Below are 12,010 nucleotides of genomic sequence, written 5' to 3' on the forward strand. Positions count from 1 at the left end.
CATTCTCCTCCCTCTTTCTCCTGTACTCTGTTGTAATTCCAGCCTCTGTTACCATTATGTCATTAATTAATACATACTATTGATGAAATTTTTTTCTACAGCATAATCTCTATCCTGTTTGGATGTTTTTCAGCAATACAGAAATGTTCAGCTATTTGAAACGATTAAATTTGTAACTCCATGAATCAGGTTCATAATGTCCTTTAAAAACAACCAAAAAAACAAAAACCAAAACAAAACAGAAAAGCAAAACAAAACACAAAACTCCAAGAAAACCTGTGATATATTCCACAAAATGTTTATTGATCAATTTACACTTGTTTCTGGAACATACCACATGGACATAGATGGATCTGGCTCCTGGGTCCCTAATACTACTGATTATCAGTTAGATTTTTGGAGGCTGGGGGCTGGTACTGTCTGTCCTAGAATTTAAGAGAATTTCTGATGGAACTGTTCTTTTTCAGGAAAACTCTGTGAACCACCACTTAGAGCTACCTAGTGCCTAGCTAGGCAGTAATGGTAATCCATCAATAAAATGGCATTTTCAAACTATATACATCTGAAGGACATACTAAATGCTTTATGCAAAATAATCCTGAGGATTTCACAATTTACTTTGTTCTTACAAGTCTTCTTATACATAAAACAAGTATTGCAAGACTGGGTGTTCTCTGTCCAAATGACAGGGTATTTTTGAAATTGCAGTAACGTGTTAGATAATAAAAAATAAATGTGCTGTATAACTGCTGCTGAGATTTTGCTTATGCTTTTGCCCGTACTTTCTAAGTGCCGTTTTTGGTGAAAGGCCCTTGTGCCCAGAGCCGTAGGGCATTAAGGGGAGGCTGTGCGTAGGAAACAGTGACACCTGCCGCCTGACACCAAGAAAATTTAATAAGGTTTCAGGCGACATCTATGGGGAATTTTCACTCTGGATTTTCATTTCCCTGCCGTGCTGACGACATTCTTTTTGTCTCAATGGCCCCTGGTGCTGTTTGGTCCTGGCCACATGGTAAGGTGAGAATTGTAGCCTTCTATTAAAAAAAAAGAAGGACGTTTCTGGAGAAAAACTTGAGACATGACTTGAAAGACTGGAAAGCCAACAATAAAGAGTGCACAGACCTGACCCCTGACCTCTGGGTGTGTGTGGCTAGCAATGTCTTTGTTGTGCTGTTTTATATCTGTTTAATAACTAAAAAAATAAACCCCTTAGATGCCATCGCACCATCCTTCCAGCTTTTGCAGCCCTCATCAAAATAAGGACATGATTGTGAATTGTGCACTCTTCACTCATGCTTATCTAAATTCTGTCATGCCTTCACAAAAATTAGTGTGGTATTTCAAATAGCCAACAGTGCCTGCTTCCCCCCTCCCGGTTTATTTTTTCCCTGTTAGTCTTCAGGACAAGCATGTGTCACAGCTGTCATTTGAGGCCTGATACCATCCTTGCATGCAGTGTTCCCTACATGACTGACAAGCAGTTATATTCCTGTGTTAATATCCCTGTATTAAAACAAGCAAAGGTGTAAACAGTACAAAAGGCTGGAGTTGGGGCTGCTCGTTGCACGTGTCGTGTTTAGGAAGAGACAGGAGACTCTCTGATAGCAGGTGGCAGCAGGAAGTAGATGGTTGAAAGAAGAGAGCTGGACAAGATGGAAAGAATTAATTTGTATGTTGTAAATAGACTGCTGAATGACTTGAACTGCTCATTTCCTCTCTTTTAATAGTGTGTGTTGGTGGAATGTGCAGTCTAGCAAACCTCGTTCACAGATGATGCTTTCTAGTGTGGGAGTGAATGTTTCTGCATTTAAAGCTTCATTCATCCCCAGATAGATGCTGCATATGCACATTTGTCTTTTCTTTGCAATGTGCAAAAAAAATCTCAGATATATGTTAGTGTGTAGATGCTGAAGGGCAGGATTAAGTTCCTAATCCATTATGACTTTCATCTTAATGTGATCAGTATGATGAGATTGATTACATTCATTTTTGCCAAAACTGCTGCCTGTTAGTCTTCTCATGTCTATTAATAGCAATGTCTCCTCATATACCAATGGCACACTTCCTTTTGCCTTTCAAGACTTGAAAAACACTTGCCTTGTTTATTGATCAAAATGTCTACAGGAGGAAGAATCTAGGTGTTCCTCATTCAGATTTTACCTAATTAGGAACATTGGAAATACATGTCAACATGCTGGCAGGTGTATCTTGCTTTTACTCTGTATTCTTTCAAGTTAAAATTAGGCAAGTGCTGACAGTTTGCTCAATGCTAGTCACTTGGGTAACTTGCTAAGAACTAAGGTACTACAAGCTCTATGCAGACATCAGAGGGAGATGGATGGTGGGTTTGTTTATGCATTTGTTAGCTCTCCTTTACAGCAGAAATTGCCTCATTTCCCTGCTGCTCAGTAGGCTTTCAGACCCTCAAGAAAATATGAAAGTTATAAAAGGCAAATGACGTGGAAATTTTGTTGTTTCTCATGTTTTTTTTTTTTAATTAATACTTAAGGCAGTACTTTTGTTCCTTTCTAGCTGCATTTACCATGATTGGCACTTCTACGCATTTGTCTGATCAGTGCTCACAGTTTGCTATACCATCCTTCTGCCACTTTGTGTTTCCCTTGTGTGATGAGCGCTCTCGGACGCCTAAGCCACGGGAGCTGTGCCGGGATGAATGTGAAGTTCTGGAGAACGATCTCTGTAGGCAGGAATACAACATCGCTAGGTCAAACCCCCTCATCTTGATGCAGCTACAGTTGCCTAAGTGTGAGGATCTCCCACGACCTGACACCTTGGAAGCTGCCAACTGCATAAGGATTGGGATCCCCGTGGAGAGACTCAGCCGATGTAAGTCTGGGTGTGTCATCGCTGGGAAAAAGTAGGGTTCGTTACCTCCTCAGGTTTGGTCTGAGAGACAGTATTTTATCAGTCATTCTTTTATGTAAAGAAAGTACTGAGATATAGAGATATATAGATATATAGTGCTATACCGGATGCTACTACTTTTGATCATGTTAATACTGACCATAACCTTGCACTGTTTTAGGGTATAGTTAGGATGGCAAGGAAGTTTAAAGGATGCTGCTTAGTACTGAAAAGGTTATATCAACCATTCTGGGCTACAAAACTCTCTGCACACAACCAATCTGACTCAGATTTGCGAGGGGCAGCAATGCGTTGCAGGCTTCCCTTCCCACATGCCTGCCCCCACCTCTGGCTCAGTCCTTGCCTTTCTGGATGAGTCCCCCCATACAGCTATTTGTGAGTTCTGTTTACCTATCAATAAACCTCAAATAGGCTGTGGAAGCTTCACTGGAAAAAACTGTTCAGACATTAAACATTTAATGTTCATTCTTTCTATAAGGAACTCCACTCCTGTAAATTGAGCATGGAGTGTAATTGTCTTTCTTCACCCATATAGGATGGGTGAAAACACTGATCTCACTTCTGTGAATTTATATTTGCATCCCATGAGTAGAAGGGCTGTTCTGTTGTTCAGTAATTATGTGCTGACAATTTTTCTGCCTACTCTGTTTCCTAGCAATTAATCACCACCCCCTACAATGAACGTTACAAGAAAGGTCCAAGAGATGTTTAAAGTTCAAACTGTGACAAGACTATTCTGAATATCCATTGCCTGAACCCACAGTTAGGAGCAGGGTCATAGAATCAGAGAATCATAGAAACATTTAGGTTGGAAGCGACCTTAAAGATCATCTAGTTCCAACCCCCCTGCCATGGGCAGGGACACCTCTCACTAGACCAGGCTGCTCAAAGCCTCATCCAGCCTGGCCTTGAACACCTCCAGGGATGGGGCAGCCACAGCTTCTCTTGGCAACCTGTTCTGGTGTCTCACCACACTCACAGGAAAGAATTTCTTCCCCATATCTAATCTAAATCTACCCTCTTCCAGTTTAAAACCATCAGCCCTTGTCCTGTTGCTCCGCTCCCGGATCAAGACTCCCTCCCCAGCTTTCCTGTAGCCCCTTTAGGGACTGGAAGGGACTCTAAGGTCTCCCCAGAGCCTTCTCTTCTCCAGGCTGAACAACCCCAACTCCTTAATATCAACTTTCATTCAGAGTTACCAAATACTGGTGTGTATAGCCATAGAGCTGAGATACTCTAGGGCAGAATCCAGAAATAACTGGGTGTAAGAGTACAGATACTTGCAGAACTGTTATTTCAAAACCCACAGCTTTCATTTAAATCCTGAAGTACCTAAATTCAAGTACTTTTTGCATACATAGTCTATGCACTTTCACCCTTTTGGTCTTGTAGGCCCTTGATTGTTTTCTTATTTGCAATGTTTTGTCAAACCCTACGTTGCAGATCATCAGTGCTACAATGGTTCTGGAGCAGACTACAGAGGGACGGTCAGTGTTACCAAGTCTGGCCACACTTGCCAACTCTGGGACTCTCAGAGTCCCCACAGCCATGATCTGACAAGCACACAGTTCCCAGAGCTAGGTGGAGGACATGCATATTGCCGAAATCCTGGAGGTCAGATGGATGGGCCCTGGTGTTTTACAAAGAATAAAAACGTACGCATGGAACTGTGTGACATACCTTCCTGTAGTATGTATTCTCTTTCTTTTTTCCCCTACTACCATCCTGAATCCTGTGCAATTTTGAATGTTCCCTATTTTTACAAGTACAATTCACTTAAGAGGGTTATGCTTTTAAATGTTTCACTTGCTGTAATATGGCACCCTTGTTTTGTGTTGTAGGCATTTAATATTTTCTGGAAATCAGAGAGTGTAACTGGGATACTGTGACAGTTTTTTATTATGTATTGGGTGCTTAAGCTGAGATAATAATTAACGATACTGCTGCAGTTTGTATTCTAACTTGTCAAATGCCAGACTTGACGTACTTATCACCTATACGCGTTTGGTTTGCTCACACTCCTCAATGGTATATTGTGTTTGACCTGTATGGCACCTTGCAGGCAGCAAGGATTTTCAGATCCTGTAGAGGGAGATACAGCACCATGCTTGATCGGAAGGAAACCACGTGAAGTGCAGAAGCAGAGATGTCATAAAACACATGATCATATCATAAAAGTCCTACACTATCTGCTAGCAGCTCTGAACCACACAACTGATAGCAAAAATAAAAAGCACTGCTCTCACGGCTTAATACTGTCCCACGCACTTCCCTGCCTTAGTACAGCCTGCACTCTAGAGCTGGTATAGTGGTAACAGTCTTTGGGCGCAACAAAGCAACTTAATACTGTGCTTCATTAGGAAGAAAAGCATGTTTCCTGCAACAACAGATGTATCATAGAAGTCATAAAAGTGGTTTTGTTACCGATTGCCTGGGTATTTAACAGCACTCAAAATTGATATGACATTTCTTAGTTACTTCACTTTTTTACAGTAACATGATTTGACATTTATAATAAATTTCTACATTGCACGTAACATGGTATAAAGATAACACTGGGATGTGGTTGTGGTGAAAGCAGTAGCTGCAAATAGCAAAACCGCGGATTGCAGAAAACATCCCAGGCAGTTCCAATGAACATTTTGGACATCACTATGCTTTCCTAGGGTCTCTAAGTATAAAGAAAATAGACTTTTTGGAGGTTTCCAGAGCAGTCTTATTAAGTGTTTTGATGGCTTTTTCATGTCTGTCTCACTGTAACGTAAAAACACTTTAATTCTATTAAGTACAAAACAAACAATATCTCTGCCAGTGAGAAATTAGATTTATTTTATTCTGGGCAGAAGTAGTACCAGGGGAAGTAAAAGGTGGACAAAGCGCTGATGAAATGGCTGAAGTTGGGCGAGAAGGCCAGATGGCAATGCTGTGCTGTGGTTTATCACATTGCTTTATATACTGTGATAAAAAGACTACTCATTTGGTTTTTATCCCCTGAACAAGATAATGCAATGATACTCAGGTCTATGTTCCACAGTTCCCACAACAAGAAGCCTCAAAAATAAAGTGAAATAAACCACATACTGTTATAGTCAACACATTAAATATGGGGCTCCTAGTTTTGTTCATACCACTAGTTGCTTTGTCCATTCAAACTTCTTTGAAATATTTAATGGAAAATTATGAAGAAGGGGGAGACAGTTACGTGACTTCTACTTTCAAGCTGTAGGAGTTCACTTTTTGTTTAAAATATAGTATCAATAATCATACTGGTTTTGGATGTTTGGGGTTTTTTGCTTTTCTATTGACTGCATTAAAAATACTTATTGTAAACAATGAACATTTTTGTGCCTGACAGGTCCACGTGACAACAGTAAAATGGGAATCCTGTATATCCTGGTTCCCAGCATAGCCATCCCTCTGGTTATCGCCTGCCTTTTCTTTCTGGTCTGCATGTGCCGAAACAAGCAGAAGGCCTCTGCTGCTACACCACAGCGCCGCCAGCTGATGGCATCTCCCAGCCAGGACATGGAAATGCCACTCATTAATCAACATAAACAGGTATTTTTTCCAGAGTTTGCTTAGGTCACATATTTCCAAAGTGTCATGAGTTTCAGAGTCTCAGCTTGTTGGTGTTCAAATTGAGCCATGTTGTAAGGGACCTAATTTTCATACTGTGCTGGCCATCTACTTCAGTGAAAATTAGGTCTTGCACTCCCTAGCTGTATCGAGAAATACTAGCCTTGGGCAACAGCTTCCAGGACAAAGTACTTTATGACATTTGCCTTTACCTGTCAGTCCTCATTCTGCCTGCAGTCCCAGTGACTGGAAATGTTACTTCTGATCCAGTCTTCAGCCTGCAGCTCTTTTTCTTTCCTGGTAATGATGTGGCCAGTTCGCTTGTTTAAAGCAGCATGCACAGTGGGGCTTCTTGTCTAATCTGTCGGCTCAGTCTGCTGGTATTCTGAACCACCACCGAGCAGGGAGCTGAGCCAGGGTGCAACAAATTTCTAAGGCTGTGTATCACAAAGGATGGTGAAGTGAAAATGGCTTTGAACTTCTGTCTACAGACCTCAGCTCCTGCATGCTATTTTCTGGGTCAACTAACTGATCTCCACACTAAAATCTTGTTCAGAGCTAATGTTGAATTTTTAATCACAGCATTTACAAGATGCAAGCTCTAAAAAACAATGCTCTATTTGGAACAATTGGCAACATCTGTTCAGGAAGCTGTAGAATATTTCTGGGATATTACCAACTGTAACAAATTGTGTGATAAGGGGGAGGTTGAATGGCTGAGTCTGGACTGTGTAAAAGAACAGGGAATATTAATGGTTCAGTTTAAATAAAATTAATCACTTAGAGTTAATCATTTAGTGCTAGGCTGCTTTGGTGTACTACTTATATAGAACTCATTCAGCGTACGTAGCTAAAATTGCTGAAACCTTAGGCCGCAAACTGTGAACTTCACCTTGAACTAGGTAAGTTCAACTTGTTTTAAACTTCTACTTAGTTACATAAAAGAAGGCCCTAAGACTGGTACAAGCCAGGAGATAAGGAAGCTACTGTCAGAGGAGGATGCAACTTGCCAAGATAAGAACAGTTAACAGAGACAGAGAAAGAATCCGATAAGGAATAAGAAGACCTCAGACCACAAATTACCTGGGGGCATGAATGAAGAACACATGAGGGGCAGATGCATGGATTGTCAGGGTATAATTGCCCAGCAATTTCTTGGTTCTGTGTCCTCTTCCAGAGGCACCCAGACCAGGCTGTCGTTGCTGCTCTACCACTCAAATAAATTATTATTTTTTTCTTTTGATTATTGGATTATTGCCTGAGACTCTGCTATGGGAAATCTAGGGCAAAGAAACTTTTTTAACAGCAGGAAACTGTCTGGTCCAGTCCATAGTCTGTTGGCCACCAAAATCAGAGCTTGCTCCCAAATCACCTGTTAAATCCTCTTTCCAGCCTGCCCTGCTCCCTCCTGCTCCAGTGCGCTATGTGTGAAGTTCTGCCAGCTGCATCTGTCTTGGCTGGGGGCTCCTCCAGCCCATGCTGGTCAGGACGAACCCATTAGATCACCATCACAAACTCCCTTGCTCTCCCTACCAGCTGCAGGAGGGAGGCTCTGGGGATTTCTCCCTCTTGGCTTTGCCACCTATTCCTTCATGTACCAGAGAGAAATTCCTTCTCCCTTCTGCTCCTCTTCTACCCGCCTCTTCATCAAAGCTAGCACGAGGTTTTTCAGTGGGGGCTGTTCCTGTACTGCAATGGAGGAGAAAGGGCATATCTGCCACTGTAGAACTGAAAGAGAGAGGTTTTTTTTCCATCTTCTGATGGAAGGCATGTTTCAGTTCACCCCAAGACTGCCACCTCCTCAGCCAGTGCCCACAGCTTTTCTGACGCATGTCCAGTGGGCACCTCTGGGCAGATCTGTAGGGCAAGTGCAGCTGCAGTTTACAGACATCATCATTTGCCAGATTTACTCTGAACTGATTATTCATTTAGCTTGCAGGAAATATGGTTGCTCCTTTGAAAAAATAATTATACTCATCATCTTGCAGCATAATTCAATTTACACTTCTGATAATAGTATAACTCATTTCAAGGTTAACTGTAAAATCAATATGCTGATGTGAATACACAAAAAGCTGAGAAGTAATTTTGGCCCAATTTATCTTCCATTTGGAGCACTTAACCACTGGGAACTTTTCTTTCATAAGAAACTCTGTTGTTTACAAAACATTGGGACTTTTTATTGACTTATTTTCTTTACTTAATTTCAGGCTAAACTTAAAGAAATCAATCTGTCCACTGTACGGTTTATGGAGGAACTAGGAGAGGAGAGGTTTGGCAAAGTCTACAAGGGGCATCTTTTTGGTACAGCACCAGGTGAACAGACACAGGCTGTTGCTATCAAGACACTCAAAGACAAAGCAGAACTGGCTCTTCGGGAAGAATTCAAACATGAGGCAATGATGAGGTCACGATTACAGCACCCAAACATTGTTTGTTTGCTGGGAATAGTGACGAAGGAACAACCCATAAGCATGATTTTTAGTTATTGTTCCCACAGTGACCTCCATGAGTTCTTGGTGATGAGATCTCCACATTCAGACGTTGGGAGCACTGACGATGACAAGACAGTAAAATCCACTCTGGAACCAGCAGACTTTTTCCACATCGTGACTCAGATAGCTGCGGGAATGGAATATCTTTCAAGCCACCATGTTGTCCACAAGGACTTGGCCACTAGAAATATACTGGTTTTTGATAAACTGAATGTGAAAATATCTGATTTAGGCCTTTTCAGGGAAGTTTACGCTGCTGATTACTACAAACTGATGGGAAATTCCCTTCTTCCTATCCGGTGGATGTCCCCTGAGGCTATTATGTATGGCAAGTTTTCTATTGATTCGGATATATGGTCATATGGAGTTGTGTTGTGGGAAGTTTTCAGCTATGGCCTGCAGCCTTACTGTGGTTATTCTAACCAGGATGTCATCGAGATGATCAGGAACCGACAGGTTTTGCCATGTCCTGACGACTGCCCCACATGGATATACACTTTGATGTTGGAGTGTTGGAATGAATTTCCCAACAGAAGACCAAGATTTAAAGATATACACAACAGACTAAGAACATGGGGAAACCTTTCTAATTACAACAGCTCAGCGCAAACTTCTGGGGCAAGCAACACCACGCAAACAAGTTCTCTCAGCACAAGCCCTGTTAGCAACGTCAGCAATGCCAGGTACATTGGACCAAAGCAGAAAACTCCAGCTTTCCCTCAACCACAGTTCATACAAATGAAAGGGCAGATGAGACCAATGGTCCCACCTCCTCAGCTCTACATTCCAGTCAATGGTTACCAGCCAATGCCTGCCTATGGTGCTTACTTGCCAAATTTTTACCCTGTCCAAATTCCAATGCAAATGGCTCCTCAGCAAATGCCTCCCCAGATCATTCCCAAACCAGGCTCCCACCACAGCGGGAGTGGATCCACCAGCACAGGCTATGTAACAACAGCACCTTCCAATGCATCGGTGGCTGACAGGGCTGCTCTGCTCTCAGAGGGCACAGATGACACACACAATGGAACAGAAGACATTGCCCAGAATCCCGTCCAGGAGGAGGAGGAAGAGGAGGGCTCCGTGCCTGAAACAGAATTGCTGGGTGATAATGACACACTTCAGATGGACGAAGCAGAAATTCAATCAGAAGCCTAAGGAATTTGGCCTCATTACTAAGAATTTCACATCACTTCCATGCATGGAGACTGTAGATCTTTAGGCTTAACGGCAATGATTTTGATCTAACTAAAAGAAACAAAGCTAAAACACCTACACCCATGTAAAGTGCAGCAGTAATGATATACTGGGTTTATTGACCATTGCAACCATCAGATTTTGCAAATATGATGGTATAGAATTGTTGGGTTTAATCTTTTTTACTGTCCTACAGTTCTTGAGGGAAGCTGCTTTTCAGTTATGTACTGTTGCTGTGCAACGTATTGCAGAGTAGCATTGCACATCATGTATATCATGATATGTGAGTGTAATGTTAGTGAATTATGCTTAAACCAGTAACACAAAAAGGAATCCAACTATGGTTGCAGGATTGCTCTGAGCATAAAGAAGTGCCCTGGATATGACGGACAGCTTAGTTTATAGTATTTATCTCTTTGATAATGGACACAAGATTGGTGTTTTCTTTCTGAGTCTGAAAAAAATAACAAGTTGAGAATACTGATCCGTGTTTCTATTACGGTAACCAGAAAAGTAGGGAAAATGAACATAAAATTGGCTGTGCTGAGTCAGACCATGGTTCTGTCCAGCCCAGTAGCATGTCTCGAAAGGCCATCAATAATGTCTGCCCAGGGGAGACTGCAAGGGCAATTTCCCTTGTAGAATTTCCCCAGGGTATTTCCCCAGCCTCCAGCAATTTGTGGCTTTGGGACTTCCCAAGCCAGAAGTGGAACTTTTTTCTGTTTAATAGCCCTCGATGGAATTTTCTACCATGAATTTATCCAAATGATTTTGAACCCACATAAACTTATAGCATCCACAACATCCTGTGGAATAACATGAGAGGAGAGAGGATGGCTTGCTTTCATCATTCCCAATGAATGACTGTGACAGAAGCTTCCAGATGAGATCATCTGACTGCATTTGTGGATGAAAGTATTCCTTCTCTGCTGCATATTTTCAGCAGCAAGCAGCCTTAATACACTGTTAACCAAAAATGGGGATATTGTAGGGGATATTGTAGGTGTGCACTAACTTAACAATCCAAATTTAATTGCATATTGGTTATCAAGTATAGAAAAGGGCTCCACATATATGTTCCTACATTGTAAAAGTGTTGGGGTTTGTGCGGGGTTATAGACTTACTTGATTTACTGCAATTACTGCTGGATTGCATGTGAAACCATGTTTTTTCCTGCCTCTTTAGTGAAAATGAACCTTTGAACTTTAGAAGACCAAAATAACCAATACTGTACAAAGTGCTGGTTTTGTGCTTCTATTTGCAGGATGAATCATGTACAGACCCTTAAATGTAATTTATATTTTACTACATTTTATATACCTTTTTTCATTGAAGTATTTGGATTTTTGAATGAATCCCTTCATAACTTAACCATTTACAATATTCACACGTGGTGCAGTTTTATTGTATTGCTGTTTCATTTTGTTAAACATGCAGACAGGTCCATACATTTCATGACCCTTTCTGTAATACAAGCAATACACATTCTCATTGTAGCATTGTAGTCAACACACACTATAGCTATAAGTTGTACATCCAACATGGACTATTCAATAAAGTGATGCAAAAAATATGATTAAGTATGTTATCTTTATAGTTCCTACAGCTGCTGTTTTGTTATGGTACTTTGTGGAAATAGAAATGGCCACAGTTCCTTATGTTACAGGTTTCTTACCTAAACTACAACTTTTTATTTTATTATTTTGGGATTCACTTGTAAGTTGTGTATCATTGTGATCTACACCCTGTGTTCATGGTATGGCAGCATTACTTATTTCCAGCATTTCACCTGGATTTGGAAATGCACTGGTAGGAATAAAATATGAAAGCTTTATTACTTGTGTTAATATAATGC

The 12,010-nt window shown here is 41.2% G+C and overlaps 1 protein-coding gene across 2 annotated transcripts in view; it reads left to right on the forward strand.

The window, feature by feature from the left end:
* ROR2 (receptor tyrosine kinase like orphan receptor 2) overlaps nt 1-11,731 on the forward strand; it is a 158,939-nt gene extending 147,208 nt beyond the window's left edge. For both annotated transcript variants that reach the window (XM_063320935.1, XM_063320936.1), the window contains exons 6-9: nt 2,533-2,847; nt 4,330-4,575; nt 6,242-6,444; nt 8,673-11,731. In XM_063320935.1, the coding sequence (XP_063177005.1) occupies nt 2,533-2,847; nt 4,330-4,575; nt 6,242-6,444; nt 8,673-10,115 (2,207 nt within the window). In that variant the 3' untranslated portion in view covers nt 10,116-11,731. The remainder of the gene's footprint in view (nt 1-2,532; nt 2,848-4,329; nt 4,576-6,241; nt 6,445-8,672) is intronic.
* Nucleotides 11,732-12,010: the final 279 nt, after the last annotated feature.

The sequence above is a fragment of the Chroicocephalus ridibundus genome, chromosome Z (genome assembly GCF_963924245.1).
Source record: "Chroicocephalus ridibundus chromosome Z, bChrRid1.1, whole genome shotgun sequence".
NCBI classification, from domain to species: domain Eukaryota; kingdom Metazoa; phylum Chordata; class Aves; order Charadriiformes; family Laridae; genus Chroicocephalus; species Chroicocephalus ridibundus.